Below are 17,736 nucleotides of genomic sequence, written 5' to 3' on the forward strand. Positions count from 1 at the left end.
AATTTGTGAAATCCCCTTGGACATAAAAAATTATAAAGAATTACACCAATTTAATTTTTGTTGAGGTTTCTTCTGAGTTTTAAGAAGGTAAATAAAATAAAGTATGGTTCAACAGGCTGAAATTAGTATATATATTGTATAGTACATATTACTGTGATCAAAAAATAGACTTTTTAACTTAAATTGCGGGCGACAACCAATTCGTAGAAATATTTTTTTGCCTAAGTTGGTATGACTGTCAGTGACAGCTGTGCCAAATGTCACATCAAAGTAACCATTCGGGTTTAGTATACGCTTGTCTTTCTGAAGTACATAAAGTGTATTCGGCGATTATTATGATGAGTGATATTATGCAACAAAGAAGTGCCATTAAATTCTGTGTGTGAAATCAAATTCTTGGTGCCGAAACGTTCAGAATGTTGGAAAATGTCTTCGGTGATAATTGTTTCTCGCGAGCATGTGTTTTGGATTGGTACAAATTATTCACAGAGGGTCAAGAAAGTCAACACGTTAATGAAATAAAGTAATTGGCGCTTGAGAATCGGCAATTAACAGTCAGACATCCTACTGGCCTCGTTGGAATATCGGAAGGATCAGTTAAAACTATTTTAAAGACCATTAGGCCCTAAGAAAAGTGAAAGCACGATTGGTTCCAAAATCACTCAATTTGTTCGACTAAAAGCGTTTTGTTAACGTCTGTAAAACAATGATTCCCGACTACCAGGATGTCATAAAACCTATTATTACTGGCATTGAGTCTTGGATCTATACTTATGACCCGGAAATAGACGGTCGATAGGCCGAGTATCCTGACAAAGGTGAGCCGAAGCTGAAAAACCACGTCAAAGCAGGTCAAAAATCAAGGTAATGTTGACAATTTTTTTCGATTATCGTAATGTGGTGCACTCCAAATTCCTTCCGACCAGCCAAACTGTCAACAAAGAATACTATTTGTAAAGAAAAAAAGTCCAGAATTATGGGCTGACAGCTCTTGGTTTTTAGACCACGAAATGCACCGTAACATACTGCATTGATTCTTCGTGAGTTTTTTGGCAAACTTTTAATTTTGTAAGACTGTGCTGCAACCACTGTATTCACTTGATTTAGCTCTGTGTGATATCTGACTAGTCAGCAAACTCAAACGAGCAATATGGGTAAATCGTTTTGAGTCAATTGAAGACATTAAATACTTATGTGCCCATAACTACGCTGGAGCAGTGCTTTGGGTCGTTTTCCTGCTGCAAAATCCAAACTAGTGGGCTAAAATGTGTCTGCAAGTGCTGACAGTGTTTTTCAACAAATTGACTAGTGGTCCCGAATGAAGTGAAGTACCATGACCATGCGTGGTAGCGATTCCCACTCACAGTAACGTACCGGTCTTGATCATGACGGAAGAAGTACGTACCAATGACGCCGCCGGGTAAACCGCACCAAACGGTAATTTTTTCGGGATGCAATGGTGACTCATGGAGTACATGTGGATTGCTGCCTGGCCAATAACGTATATTTTGCTTATTGAAGAAGATGATTCCGCCAGAAATGAGCCTCATAGCTAAGATGAGTTTCCAATAAAAATCCGGATCATTTTCATGTTGTTGCTCAGCCCAATTTCCGAACATACGACGATTCTGGTGGTCAAGCGGATTCAGTTCATGCGTCAATTTGATCTTTTAAGTACGTAAGCCAAGATCTTTTCGCAAAATTCGACACAACGACGTCAACGCTTGAGAACGACGTGTGAGAAACTGATTTGGGTCTTCCTCAATTGATGCGCTAGCGGCAGCAATATTCTCGACACTATGGGCACTTCTTTGTCTCACTGGCACTGTAACATTTTGTACTGTGCCTATGTATTCAAATTTGTTCACTAGACGCTCAATTGTTGATCAGGACGATTATAATGATAATAAATTGGACGTGGCGCTCTTAAAGCCGCTGACCCCGAATTTCGGTAGTAAATTTTAATAATTTCGAATCGTTGCTGGATCGTATATCTTTCAATGGTAAAATGGCAAACCTTACTGAAGAGAAATGTCAAAAGAGCGGAAAGAATATGGCATCAGTTGCGGCCCCTATTGGTCTACTTCTGAAGCGTCCCTATTAAAAAACCCGTTATGTTTCGCAATCGGAAATGAGTCATCAAAGAAACGGAAATATAGAGAAATATGAATTGGGAATAATGCCTTTAGAGTAGTTTCCAAATGATGCTTAGATGATTTGTATCGAGTCAAAAGGAGCTTCAAAGATTTTTATATTACGGTTCAAATTTGATAGCTGGCATACAATAACAAAGGAAGTTCGAAATGTTAGAAAGCTATATCTTTGTACACTCATTTCTTTTTAAGAAGACATCAAAATTACCTTATGATTAAGCGCATTTCTTAATAAGTGCTTAGAAGAAAAATTAAGAGTTCATTCACTCAGACGCGCACATGCACATCGGTGGCGCTGCCAAATTTAAGGGAACCCTTCTGCATGTGCATATTTGGTAAATAACAGGCTGCCAGCCAACGGCAGCCACAACCAAAATAATAATAAAGTAAAATAAACATAATAATACACCTCATCATCATCGACATCATGGTCACCGCAAATCAAATGCCAAAAATAGAAACTTTCCCCAACAAAATAAAAGTAAATTTACGCAGCACTTATCGCCTACACACACACACACATACATTCATATTGTAGGGGATGACAACTGTTGCTTTTTGACTTGCAAATAAACAACACACACACACATACATATATATACATTTATTTGAACACTCATCAGCGTTGCAACGACAGCACGCTGCCACTGACACCAATCAAATGGGCGCTAGCACACTCACACACATACACACTCGCCTCTATTTGGCTTAATAAAAATTATTTCATCAGATTTGTTTATTTATTTTTGTTGTTTGCGCTGTCTTCAACAACATGGCCCGCTCTATATGGCTGGTTTGAACTAGATAGATTACAACAACAATAAAAAATAATAATAACAATCAGCTGGTACGCTAAGAATTTGTGTACTATTTTTTTAAGCTTTTCTGCCAATGCCCTCCTCAAGTACGTTTATATGGACAAACATGCATATGTTTATATGTATGTATAGATAAATGCAGCGAGTTGATAGCTTTTGCCAAATGTTGGAGTGAACACCATCTGTTTAGGTCAATGTAGCACTCGGATGGCATGATTTTGAATAACAAGCTCCAGTGCGGTTCAATGATTTTGGCTTTCAGATGCGCATATGTATGTATGAATAGTATATATGTAAATATAATTATTTAGTTAACCCCGCAGTAAAACATTAAAATAATCAGAAAAATGAAAAAGTTTGGCAAAATAACAAGATAATCAGGAACTTGAATTATTTGTGAAACTTCACCAGTTGTGCGGGTTTCATATGCTTGCCGAGTGACTGTCTGTCTGTCTGTCCGTCCGTTCATCCGTGCAAGCTGTAACTCGAGTAAAAATTGAAATATCTTGACGAAACTTGGATGCACATGTCTTGGCGAATAAATAGAACAAGTTCGTAAATGAGCGTAATCGGACCACTGCCACACCCACAAAACGCCATTAACCGAAAACCTATAAAGTGACAAACCTCTACATTAAGACATAAAACTCTAACTTATAGGGCACCTGCAGGCACAATATTTTGAAAAAGTGGACGTGGCCTTGCCCTTTAAATTTAGTGTACATATGTATATCCTAAAACACTAAAGCTACAGCAACCAAACTCGCTCAGCGCTAATATGAACTCCTACCAACAGTGAGAAAATGGCTGAAATTGGATGATAGCCCTGCTCACTCTCTTTAAACGGTACTGTTTAACCTCTTAAAAGTGCGATATGGGAGGGCTTTAATGGAGCCAGGATCAAAATTGAACGATCTAGGCAACATCCACTTTTAAGTGAAATCACATATCTGGAGTCCCTCCCGACCGATTTCAACCAAATTTGGTACGTGACATATGTTACAGTATAAAACGGGCGAAAGGGAACTAAAGCCACGCCTACTAACAATGTGACACACTTTTAAATTCCATCTTATTTTAATATAACTGTATAAAACTTTGAACGAATAATGCCTTTAGACTATGCCACCTTATGGCTAAAAATTGTTAAAATGGAACCAAAACTGTTCAAGCCCCTAGGTACGGAATATGTAGACCCCAGTACGTATAGTTGACTTTTTACCGAAAATATCGGTCAATGTATGAGATATACAATTAAAATTCAGAGCGAATCCTTTCCTGATAATAGTAGGCCTGTATGCTACAAATGGGTAGAATCGAGTAAATTTTTCCTTTAGCCCCATATAACTAATATAAAGATCTTCAAACTACCGGACGAATTTATTCGACATACATATATCCGCCAATATGTGAGTTAACTTAATAAAATTGAAATTAAAAATGTATAACCAGATGATGGATGGAAAAGAATTTCGAAGCATACGCTTTTGTCATCGCTATCATTGATTCATTCACAATAAAGGTGCACTGTCTCGTTCAAATTTTTTTTTTCTGCGATTTCATTCTTCAAACTATCCAATAATGAAGTTGCTGTAGTTGTATAGGGAGCACCCGTTCACATTCTATTGATAGTGGGGTTAGGGTACCTATCCTTGCCAACTCATCAGCTTTACAGTTACCAGCGATTTCGCTGTATTCTGGCACCCATACTAGTCTTATCCCAAAGCGACTCGATGTCATTGAAAACGAGGTTAGGCATTCCCTAACCAGCCCTTTACGGATTCGTTGAAAGTGTTGCAGAAGGGTTCTGGGCAGTCTAAATTATCACGAAAACAAGAATTTGAGTGGCACAAAGCGTTCAGTGAAGCTTGTGAAGTCAACGTAAACTTGCCTCACTCGAGTTGTGCATCCAACTATGGTAAAGAAAATATCGACAAAATAAAAGAAAAACATTGCTTAAAAACCATCATGTTGGCATTAAAAGGATAGCAAAACATCTCCACATCTTTTATGGATCCACCAAATTTTTTTTGGGTATGAAGCGTTTCAATGTTGTACCGCTAATTAGACGTCGCAAAATAGTTGAAGATGCTACATTCAACAAACATATTATTACATACGAGGACTCATGGGTTTATGAATGACATGACAATTGTCAAGCAATTTAGTGAATGACGCTCCTAAAATGGGCTAAAAAACAAACAAAATTCGCTGAAGCTCTTCCAGCGGAGCTTTTCAATGGACTAAGCTAATGACTATTGACTCAGGAGCTTATTTTGTAGGCGATAATAAAAATTCTTACTATAGTCCGGGTCAAATTTGATCAGATGGTATGTTCAGATCACCGACAAAGCAACGGTATTTTTATGTAAGATTCATTTAATGCCGATTGCCCTTCGGCCGTTTTGGAGTTCGTTCATCATTTAAATGTTCTTAGAACTGAAATTTATTGTATTTCGCTCGCGTAGAAGAAAAACTTAACCTCACTATTTTTTGAGTACTTGAACTTATTGATAGACTAATTAGTTTGGCGGGAAATTTGTGCTAATGGCATGCGTTTTAAAGCATAATATTTTAGTTTTATTTTTTTATAAGTGCAAATACAACAATTTGACCGCTAAAAATTTTAGTTCTAGTATTTTCTGTTTTAACCAAAATAGAATTTTACATTGAACGGACAACAACGCCGGATTTGCGCTTACATGTCTGCCGAAATGCACGCATTCCTTTCACTTTACATGTATGTATGTGTGTGTGGTATTTACATATTTGAGGTCTTAATGGCTGCGCAAGGCCTTTAAGAGTCAGTGAAGTGTCGCCGACGATCAGTTGCCAGTAGGCCAAAGCGCAACAAAAGTACAACGACGCCTCAGAAATACACACAACATACACACACACATATCTATTACTTCGTAGATGCACGCTTACAACGCAGCGCACACTGAAGTGGCGGCAAATTGACAGCGAGGGACACCATGGCGGATGATGAATGTTTTCTCTACGATCCACTCATTGTTGCCGTACGCTGTTGCGAGTGGCAACGCGCTGATGACGATGACGAGTTGCGCGGCGGAAACACTTTCGTGACACGTTGCCAAAATATGCGCATTGTTCATTTTGTCTTTCGGGCGAAATTCGCTTGATTTTTCAACAGAATTCGAAATGAATTGTCGCTGTTTTCCCGGCCGCGCTGAGCGCCAGCCGTTATGTATAATACATATAGTACATACATACATACATATGTACGTTTCGTAGACGCTTCTGCCTAAGCAGTGGATATTATCACACTGCAAAAGCCATATTAGCGCAGAATCAAAAGCAAAAAAAAACACAAGGCACTTACAAACATACAAGTATGTATGTATGTACATATGTATGAAAAGTAAAAGTGTCGAAGAAGAAAAGTGGCGAAGGAATGCTGAGTGAAGCGGTGTGTATTGAAGGTGGGCGTACGTAGAACACAAACGTGTATGATTTTTTATGCTTTTTTCAATTTGAAATTTTTATTTAATTCCAAATAACAATAACAGCCAAAAAATAGCTGCGTGAAATGGCGTCAAAAATCATAAATTTTATATGAATTTACGAAAATAATTTATTAGTTTAATATTGCAATGAAACATTTATTTAATATTCAACTTGACATTGTAGGTATTGTATTGTGGTCTGTGTGATAAAAAAATAACAGAAAAATATAAGAAAATAAAAATAAAAATATATAAAAAAAAAATAAAAATTAAAATATTAAAAAATGTAAAGAAACTTAAAAATAGGTAGCTAGGTGGATAGGGATAGGTAGATAAAATTAAAGCACAAAAATACATAAAAAAAATTATAATACTTAAAAAAAAAGAAAAAAAGTTGATCGGCAGCACCGAAGCAATAATACCCTTTAAAGATTAATTTATTATGGCTTAAAAGGGTATAAAAGAGTTATATGTTGATTTTGTAAAATGAGTTTGTATGGAACCTACATGCTACAATGGTCCGATCTCTATGTTGACTATACCGTTATTTTAGACAATAACTCGCGCCAAATTTCGTGGTGATATCTTGTCAGATAAAAAAGTTTTCCACTAAAGAACTGAACTTCATTATGATCAATCAGTTTGTATGGCAGCCATATTCTATAGTGGACCGATTTGAAAATTTTTTCGAAAATTGCAGCTCTGCATGGGACAACAATAAATGCCAAATTTGGTAAGATACCTTGTCAAATAAAAATGTGTTCTATGCAATAACTTGATTTTGATCGGCTAAAGTGGCCGGACATCCCCGATTCCGACAAATAAGAAGCTTCTTGATAAGAACAGGCGGTGTGTAAAATTTCAGATCGATATTTCATAAACTCAGAAACTAGTTCGCGTAAATACAGGCAGACGGATGGATAAAAAGATGGCCGTGGTAAACTTAGGGTATATTAAGTGAGGGTATATCATAAATATGTAGATAGCTTGGAGAATAGAGATATATAGGCGAAATTATAATACAAAAAAAATATAAAAAATAAAAATAATTATAAATATAAATTTAAAAAATGTAAAAACAAAAAATATTAAAAAAAAAATATGAAACAAAAAATAAAAAAATGTAAATGCGAAATGTGTACACAGATGCAAACTGACTGAAGCAGGCAGCGAGTAACGAGTGCACGCGCTTTATATTTATATAAATAAAAACAATTTTCAAACTTACAGTACATAAATATACACATGTATGAACATATGTATGTATGCACATAAAATATTCGCAAGAGAGCGTGCCTTACGTGCTCCCGAATGGACAAGAAGACCCTCAAAAAGTTTAAATGCCACAAACGCCCCTCTTACACCACCGCAGCGGCGAAGATCAGCCAGCGCGCCCCATTAGCGTTCGGCCTCTTACAGAGTTCAAAGACAGCTGAGTCAGCTGTGTGTTGTTGCATTGATCGCCGGCAAAAGCAACGCGCGACAATTACATTGCAAGGACATCGATAGATTTTCCACATTCTTGAAATATTTTCGTGCGTATTTTATTTAATTATGCGAAGATTTGTTTAGCTTGCTGCTCGACATTTATTGCACAACGCTTTCTTCGCCTTAACGCAAGTATTTATTTGCTCGTGCACATTATATTACTAAAACTTATGATCATTTTTAATGCTTTCGGAAAATACACAATTTTCTGTAGAATATAATATTGATTTTGTCGAACTTTTTTTCTTTCTTCTACATTTTGAAGATTTTGTTTTCATGAAAGCTGATTCATCGATCTATAAAAATGAATGTTCTATAAAAAGTAAGTGAATCGAACATAAGAAAACATAGGGTATATGTATCTTTTACAGGTGTTTGCCGGAATATTTTGTTATTTATGGTTCGTCGATGGTAATTATTTGCAAAACTGTAGATATCAGCATTTGATGGAATATGCAAATATATCAGTCCTTAATTTGGACTAAGAAAATTCTTCTTCGCCTTGGTGTTCCAAATAACATGAAGGGCACTATGCAAACCCCGCCTGCAGACACTTTCTTCAGACAGTACCGCCGCTCATAAATTCGATAAGGACATTTCCTGACGACTCTCGCTATCTGAAACTATATGCAATGTACGTGATATCCTACAAAGTGGCAATCGATGTCATGCATATGGAGCCAGTGCTTCAATACTTACTGGGGCGGTCCGATAAGTACTTAACCTCATTAAACCGTGGGGGTTCGTAAAAGAACTTTACTATGGTGTAGATTGGTCTGTCAATTGACCAATCCGACTCATTGAGAGTGGAAGACTTAAGTATTTATGGAAGAAAAATAAAAAGAGTACAATTGGCTGAATATCGATTCTTTTTGTTGGAAAGAAAATCGCACAGTAAAGTCAAGGAGTTATTGAATGCGAAATAAGTTGATGCCTTCAACAACGTAACAAAAATTCACGATATCGTTTTGGCTAACCGTTGCTTTAAAGTCTGCGAATTAGCTGAGACAGTAGGCATCTTTAAAAACTGGATCACGGATTCATAAAATATTAGGCTTGAGATAGCTGTCGGCGAGTTAGCGTCTCCATCTCATTTTGATCATTCTGGTCAACAATCGAAACTATGAGACCACCTCACAACAGTATTCAACTGTTGGAACCAGTGGAATAAAAGACCAATACCCAAAAAGAGTTAAAACATTGAACATTACCCGACAAACCTGTTCCGAAAAAAGCTAAGACTCTCCTACCTTTACTGGATCGACAGGCCCATCGGACACAAAGAGCAAACATTGTATAACAGTTCATCGAAAAAGTTAGTAAAATGTTTAGCAATGAAGCTCCATCAAAAAAAGTTTTTATCGATTGTAAGCTGAAATCGATCGAGGAGAAAAGATCACTCCCAGACGAATTTCGGTTATCCAATACCACTTGTTGTTCGGGGAACTATTGATGCTATGCGCAAAGTATCAAGATCGTGCAGTATCAAGATCGTCATGGGGCATATCGTAAAATTGTGACAACTGTAGGCATTAAAATTTGTTCACGCTGGATCCTACACAATTTGTAAACCGCTCCAAAAAAGGCTCGTGTGATTGGTCGAGAGAAATGTAAAAAAAAAACAAAAACGATATCGGTTCTTCGAAACACGTTTATGACATCAGGACAGGAGATAAATCGTGGATTTGCGCGTATGAGCCCGGAAGTAAACAGCAGTGTAATGTATGGGTGTTTAAGATGAACCGAATGCAACAAAAGTTGGTTGCCTATTTTTCAGGAACTGAACATAAGTAGTGCACTTGTGTCAACGTTAATTTCCGGAATAGCCTTTAAAGCGCATAGTGACACACGTTTAATGTCTTCAATTTACTGAATTTGCTGAACACCCAGAAGTCACACGGAGCTAAATCAGGCGAATACGATCATTGCGGAACTTTGGCGAAAAACACGTGAATGCGACGGTTCATTATCGTGGTTCAAAACCAAGATTGGCGGCCCCTAAATCCGGACTCTTTTTACGAATTGCTTCGTACAAACGTCGCATAACACTCAAGTAGAATGACAGTTTGGCCGCTGGGAAGGAATTCGGAGGGCACCACAACTCGATAATCAAAGAACATTGTCAACACAATCTTCATTTTTGACCTGCTTTGACATGGTATTTTCGGCTTTGGCACACCTTTGCCACGATATTCGATCAATTGATCGTATGTTTCAGGGTCGTAAGCATAGATCCAAGACTCATCGCATCACTCATAATACGTTTCATGAAATCCTGGTAGTCGTAAATCATTGTTTTTCAGATGTAACGCGACTCTGTTTTTCGAAAAAATTTAGTAATTTTAGAACTAAACGTGCTTTCACTTCTAAGCCTAAATGATATTTCAAGATGGTTTTCACTGATTCTTCCTAAATTTCAACAATGTCAGTAAGATCTCTGACTGTTAATCGTCGATTCTCAAGCACCAATTCCTTTATTTTATTAACGTGTTTAGCATCAGTGTTGTTGCTCGTCCTGGAAGTGGTTCATCGTCAACGCGTTCTCGACCTTTTTTGAATAATTTAAACCAATCAAAAACACTATCACCGAAGGCCTTGAATTTTGTATAAGTTTTTTTAGAATTCTGTGACAAAAATCGAGCAAGCCGTAAAAGCAAACCCATTAACTTAAAAACAAAAGCATTAATATAACTTTATTTTTCACATAATTAAAATGAATTTGCAAAATTTTTCGTGTTTTAATTAAAAGTGGAAAATTATGAAACATATTTTTGTATAGAAATTCGCATAAACAAAGACGTTGAAAGCAATTTATGCGCATCACAGTCTAATTGATAAAAAAAAAAACTACCCAATACTACATTTCCGGTGAGGTTCCGAAAAGTGTAAATTTTGGTTTTAAATCATCCGCTCGTTAGCCACAACAGGCACCCCTGTGGCGCCTACATACAAGCTTTCCACTTAGAATGTCATATATCATAAATATAAGTATGGATATATACAGACATCTGTCCGCGTGTGTGTGTGGAGCTACAAGCGTGAAAACAATTTGATGTATAAATATATACATATGTTTATAGATATACATATATTTCGATTGCTTTGTTTTGCTCCTTGTTATCTCGAGCGTTTGATGGTGACAAGTGAACTATTCATCATAATTTCGCTGCCAACATCGTCATCATGTTTATTTATCATCACATATGCGTACATGTGTAAATATGTACCTATACAACTGACTGTGTATGTGTGTGTGTACTTTAAGTAACCACTCGTATCGATGTTATTGTTGACATTTGATGGTGGATCGGCACCAGCATTTCCAGCGTTAAGTGAAAACAATCAACGATGCAATGCGACCTGATGGCACTGGCGATGTGTTGGAACTGATGTTTGCGAAATTCATTCATATTTTTATGGGTTCTTGACTGCGCTTCTACATGGCACATACATATGTATGTATGTATGTATGTACATACTATAGATATTTGTGTTATGTATGTATGTGCAAGTCCATCTTGATTTATTTATTTATCTCTTCGTCCGCTTCAAGTATTTTGCATGTGATGCGCATTGATGGCGGCTGGCGCAGAACTCTTCGGTCGCACATCACAGCCACTCTTCAATTGTCGCACTAAAACTTTTCATTCATTTTTTTCAGCAATTCATTTATTTATTTCCGTTTATTTTTGCGTTGTGTTTGCAGTTTTGTTTTGGTTTCATTTCGCTTGCTTTTGCATTTTTAGCGAATTCGTGTTGGGACTTTTATGATCACTGTGTGGCTATTTTCTTTTATCGCCTTCATAAGTGCGCGTGCAAATGAGACACGAAACATTTGTTCGCTATTATGGTTGGTAGTAAATTTAATCTGCAGAAACATATAAATACATACATATGTACAGACACACATCAGTTTGAAAAAAATTTAAACAGAATAGAAATTACCGTTTATTGTGTATAGTCCCATATTTTTCTACGAATACTAATATATTTCTAACTGTTTATAAATTAATAATAAAAAATTGAAAATTCTTTTTTCAAATCCTAAAATTAAAAAAAAGACTACAGAAGATATTTAATTGTAAATCATTATTAATTCATATATTTAATTAAAAATGCACCTAAATGTAGGCAACATTATACTTCTTTTTTCCAAATATGATATGATTTCTTAAAATTTTCAATATTGCTTTCTTTTAGTTGCTTATATTCAATAACATGAATTAAACAAGAAAGACACACGCATTTTGTCTAGGCGTAGTCAATAGATATGTATGTATTTATTAAACTTTGCTCATAAATGTAGGCAACTTTTTTCTTTTTTTTCTAATAATCTTATTTCATAATAATGATACAGTTCATGGCAAAGAACGAATCTGAGCTATGCATGGCTTTTTGGCCTACCAGATTTACCTATCCTAACTTAACAATAAAGCTCTACAAAACCAAATTATTTTTGTAGCGCTGGATATCTTAGAAGATGGAGGATTGTGTCATGGGTAGAAGTTCAAGTCGAAATGTGTGAGTACAAAGAGCTTGACAAGCTGGCCGACAGGGGTAATGCTCGAAAATTATACGAAAAAATGCGGCGACTAAAAAAGGTTACAATACCGGAACTAACCTTGAATAAACTAAACCCTTGAATAAAATAAAATTATGGAGGAACACTACTCTTGTCTGCTGAATGGCAGTGGAAGTGTAACACCGGGAGATGGTGAACCCGATTGCCCAATCGATTACGATGGAACGGCCGTTTCATTCCCCGACTATGAAAAAATTCGAATAGCAAATACCCACCTGAAGAACAACAAAGCGGCCGAGGCTGATGGATTGCCAGCCGAGTTATTCAAATACGGCGGCGAAGAACTGATAAGGAGCATGCATCAGCCTCTTTGTAGAACATGGTAGATAATTTCGTCTATCTTTCAACCAGCATTAATACCAACAAGGTCAGCCTCAAAATCCAAGGCAGAATAACTCTTGTCAACAGGTGCTTCGGACTGAGTAGGCAATTAATTCCTCTCTCGACGAACAAAGACCAAATTTTACAAGTAGTCATCATCCCCGCCCAGTTATTTGGTGCAGAGGCATGGACGATGTCAAAATCTGAAGAGTCGACGTTAGGAGTTTTTCGAGAGGAAGGTTTTGCGGAAGATTTATGGTCCTTTGCTCATTGACAAAGGCAAATATCGCATTCGTTGGAACGCTAAGCTGTACGAGTTATACGACGACATTGACATAGTTCAGCGAATTAAGAGACTGCGGCTACGCTGGCTAGGTCGTGTCGTCCGTACCCGCCGAGTGAAGCAGAGGAAGAGGTAGACCTCTATTCCGTTGGAAAGACCTGGTGAAGAAGCACCTGGACTTGGAATATCCAATTTGCGCCAAACAGTGGAAAGAAAGAACTGACGCGCTGTTGTTAACTCAGCCATAACCGCGTAAGCGTTGTCAACGCCAGTAAAGAAGAAGAAATACCCAAGATGTAGTTCGCTGTGGAAGTAAGGGTAACTTTACCATAATTTTTAAGAACCTCATATTCTTTAAATATATTTTGTTGTGATATTCGTGAAGATCTCTAATAGAAATATTGAGCATTTTACAACTAGAAATTCGAATTTAGACAACAATGTTCATATACATAACTCGATATGAAAGTATTTATTCACTAACAGGGGACTAAAAATTTGCGGTTACTTTATTTGATTGATTACAGGGTTCACTAGGAGGCTGATTATACTTGAATTGTATGTTTAGAGCAGAGGTAACCAAAAGCGCAAGATGGTTCTTCGACACGAGACATTACTTGTAATGATTATTTGGAAGATTTTTCTTACAAAATCGCGGTATTTGTCCGGCTTCACATTAAGCTTTAGTGGCCCTAGTGAAATTCACAAGGAACAAAAGATCATGACCTTATTGAAATTTCCTTTGGTTACGTTTGTAAGAACTAACAAAAAAGTAATTTGAATATTAGTGTTCAGGCTAACATATGAAAGGTAGATTAAATTCAGAGGAAGTTGAAAATGCCCACATAAGCGTAACTGGAATTAAAAGTTTAATAATAACAAAATTATTTAAGCAGCGAGATGAGGATATTAGCAATAACGTTTCAACACCTATTCACAAACATTATACTAATCAATATACTCAACCGTTACAATTGTAGGCAACACAAAGGAATAACGTAAAATTATGTCATAGTCATTTCTGTCAGCGAGAATATAACAGTGAATGCAAATGGCTGTATTACACAATCAAAACTTCCGGCAGCTAACAAAGGGTGCGAGGCGAAGATGACATATGGCGTCAATTTATGGAAACCATTGATGTGCCACATCCCTATAAAAACCGAAAAATGGCAACATACAACAAAAGCAACACAACAATCACAGCAATGTACGTACATACATACGTACATATGTATGTAGCTATTTATGAAATCAAGTATGTATTTGAAAATACTAAACTAAAAATAGCTTTTATGCACAAGTGATTGTCATTTGAGAGATACACTTGTGCTAATTTAAGAACACTCTTCATAGATGTACATACATATGTGCATGCATACATATATACATAAGTACACAGGAACGCGATTTGAGATTTTGCAAAAATTAGTCAGCGCGTGTAGGAATTTACGTAAAGAGTAAATTATGCCAAAAATTCGAACTTCGTCAGTTGCTTGAGGTACTTTCTAAAAATCGCCCATGACAAACGGTAAACATAACATTATTGAATATCACTTACCACTGTTTATTTCTGTGTATCGCATCGTATATGGGGCCCTCGAAATCTTTCAGCACAAAGAAGGTGCGCCACTCATAGTCATTGAGCACGTCCAAGCCATTCTCGGAGGTGATGACAGGAACATTAAAACAGCTCGCAGCCTCCACGGTTTCTGTATCGTTAACGACATCGCCAACCAGACAGATCCTCAGATTCTCGGGCGAGGGCGAGGGTGAAATTGACATTTCTGTAACAAAAAAAAAAAACAAAAACAATCAGAAAACATTAATTATCTTGATATACTTTCTAAACAAAATTAAAAAAAAGCTAATACTAATTTTTAGATTTATTTCTTTATTTAAAAAAAGACTAATACTAATTTTATGTTAAAATTTAATTTAAGGTTAGGTTGAAGACAACTGTAAATGCTTACTACAATTTACGTACACATCTACCAAAAAAAACAAGATCTGCTTACGATTAACCACCAACAGTCTCCGACAATTTCCTTCTTCCCAAAAACAATGAAACAAAAAATAAACGAAATTCACCAAGAAACAGCGACGATAGACGATAACAACAGCGACAGGAAAGATGTATGTATGTGATGCTCAATTAAAACAACGCTAATAGTCGCGCAGCCGAGCAGTTAGCCGGAACGGCACGGCAGCTGTTGCCAACGCACTGATTCAACAAACAAACTGTGTGCGATGAGTGCGGAATCCATACGACGCCTGCTGTCTGGCAGACCCTCAAAGATTTTACATGCGTTAGCGCGTTTTTGACGGTTGCCACAGACTGAAGAGACATTCGTTCCTTCTACAGTGAAATGTGAATGTCAAACGAAAAAATAGGTTATATAGGCCGAGGCGAGAGGTATTGCTATATACATCGAGATCCAGAACTTATGAGACGACGAGTAAATATATACATATTTCTAGGTTTTTAATTTCTATATTACCGGCGAACTGAGAAAGAAGTCGTAAGCCTTCCTAATATGACGTCATATAAAATGACAAATGTAGAAGAAAGAACCTCTATATTTGTCTAAAAAAAATTTATAAATATTAAAATATCTACAATAATTTCGTAACTAATGACGTCGCACATTGGGCTTACGCGGTACAGCCGAGTTTACAACAGCAAGGCTGTTTTCTTCCCTTCATTAGGGTCCCAAAGCCAGCGCACAACCCTGTGGAGGTATGTTCTGCCTGACACTTTAGCTCGCCTTCAAGTGGATGTTTTTTTGGCAGGCCAGAAGATACTTGGTCTAAGACTTGCTGACTGCGTGAGCCATATGTAAAAGAATCGTTCCTGATCACCCCCCCAAGTGAATAGCGCTCAGAGAACTGACGCAAAACTACTAAAGAAATATTTGGCCACTACTTTGGAGTGTTGAGATGGCCTCAAAAAATTGGCACGTGACCACACGGTAGTTGGAAAGTTGAAAGTTGCTGATTTAAGGAACACTGATTGCTGATTTTAGCCCTTGAAAATTCAACCCGCCCTTAGATAGCCCATATATCAATGTTCCTTCCAATTTTGTTATACTCGTATTATCTTCCTTTTCCTGACCAGTAACGCATATTTTGCTTATTGACGAAGCCATTCAGCCAGAAATGAGCCTTATCACTGAAGATGATTGCTCGATGAAAATTCGGAATTTTCAAGTTGTCGCTCAGTCCAATTCACGAAAATACGACGATTCTGGTGGTCAAGGGGATTCAGTTCTTGCGTCAGTTTGATCTTGTAGGGATGTAGGTCAAGATCTTTTGCACAATTTGAGATGTCCAACGCTTGAGAACGACGTGTGAGATACTGATTTGTGTCTTCCTCAATTGATGCTGTAACAACAGCAATATTCTCGACACTATGGGCACTTCTTTGTCTCATTGGCACGGGAGCATTTTGTACTTGTGTGTATCCACTAGACGCTCTTTTGTGGATCTGACAGGACGATTATGGTCGACTCGTTGTTGGATCGTATATCTTTCCATGATGAAATAGCAAATCTTATGAAAGAGAATTGTCAAAAGAGCGTAAGAAATATGGCGTCGTTTGCTGTTCCTATCGGTCTACTTTTGAAGCATCCTATAGAAAAACTCTATGTATACTACTCCGAAAAAAATATGTCGAAATAATGTTTGGGAATTGTGTAACCCTTTATCATAAATGAAAATTCTCTAAACTTCCTTCAACCGGACTTAGCTTCTGTTTGCTCACAAAGGAGGGATAACGGAATGTTCGAAATTTTCTTTACTTTTCACAATATTTTTCAGAGTTTCATTTGAACAATTTTTATACTCTTGTTCAAATTCAATTTACCAAGGTGTTAGACAAAAGATAGCTTTTCATTTAGCTTTAGTTTGCCTGCACGTTTCGTTCTATTTTCACGCTTTCGCTGATTTTCGCATTTCATTTGATTTTTATGTTTTTTTCTAATTTATTGTTTGCTTTTCTTTTTGTTGCCATTTTTCTTCCACCACTAGTGTCACAATAATTCAATTTCCTTCGATATTTTCATCTTTCTTTCTTCCCATGCACAATTGAAACTTGGCAATTGGTTCGTTTCGTTCGCTTTTTTCCTGACGCGTTTCAATGCAAAACAAATTAAAAAATTGAGCCGCATAGTTTTGTGTGAAAATAAAGATGAAGAGGCGCCCATACAAAACAGTTTGCATAATCATTTGTCTTCAATTAAATGCTTCCAAAAGTACATATGTACACACATGTGTACGTAAAACAAAAAAAAGAGTCGCCCAACGATTTTAAGAGGTGCACGGACGCGTGGATATATTATTTTGTGGATGTTTGTATGTATTTCTGGTGGATATATGTGAAATAAGATGTAAACAAAATCACACTCAGCTACAGAAATTTTTTAAATTAATTATTGAATTGTTGGAAATTTCGAATGACCTAAAGAATTATGTGTATAAAACATAAGGTGCTAGACAGTGTTAGTTTGGAAATTAAATGTTTTCAGAATGACTAAGGGTTCGATTCTCCAAACCTTGAAGAGTGACGAATCAAACAAACAACTGGTATAAATAAATTAGATTTAAATACTCGTATAAGTGTTGA

At 36.7% G+C, this 17,736-nt stretch overlaps 1 protein-coding gene across 5 annotated transcripts in view; it reads right to left on the minus strand.

The window, feature by feature from the left end:
* LOC105229042 (protein ECT2) overlaps nucleotides 1–17,736 on the minus strand; it is a 41,646-nt gene that overhangs the window by 11,348 nt on the left and 12,562 nt on the right. For 3 of the 5 annotated variants that reach the window (XR_007422995.1, XM_049458398.1, XM_049458395.1), the window contains exon 2: nucleotides 14,674–14,899. Coding sequence is in view for 4 of the 5 variants with exons in the window: in XM_049458398.1 (XP_049314355.1) it covers nucleotides 14,674–14,899 (226 nt within the window). In the remaining variant the exon portion in view is untranslated. Of the gene's footprint in view, nucleotides 1–14,673; nucleotides 14,900–15,099; nucleotides 15,502–17,736 lie in introns of those variants that run through there. The other 2 variants (XM_049458396.1, XM_049458397.1) reach the window with 2 other exon arrangements.

This window comes from Bactrocera dorsalis, chromosome 5 (genome assembly GCF_023373825.1).
Source record: "Bactrocera dorsalis isolate Fly_Bdor chromosome 5, ASM2337382v1, whole genome shotgun sequence".
Taxonomy (NCBI): domain Eukaryota; kingdom Metazoa; phylum Arthropoda; class Insecta; order Diptera; family Tephritidae; genus Bactrocera; species Bactrocera dorsalis.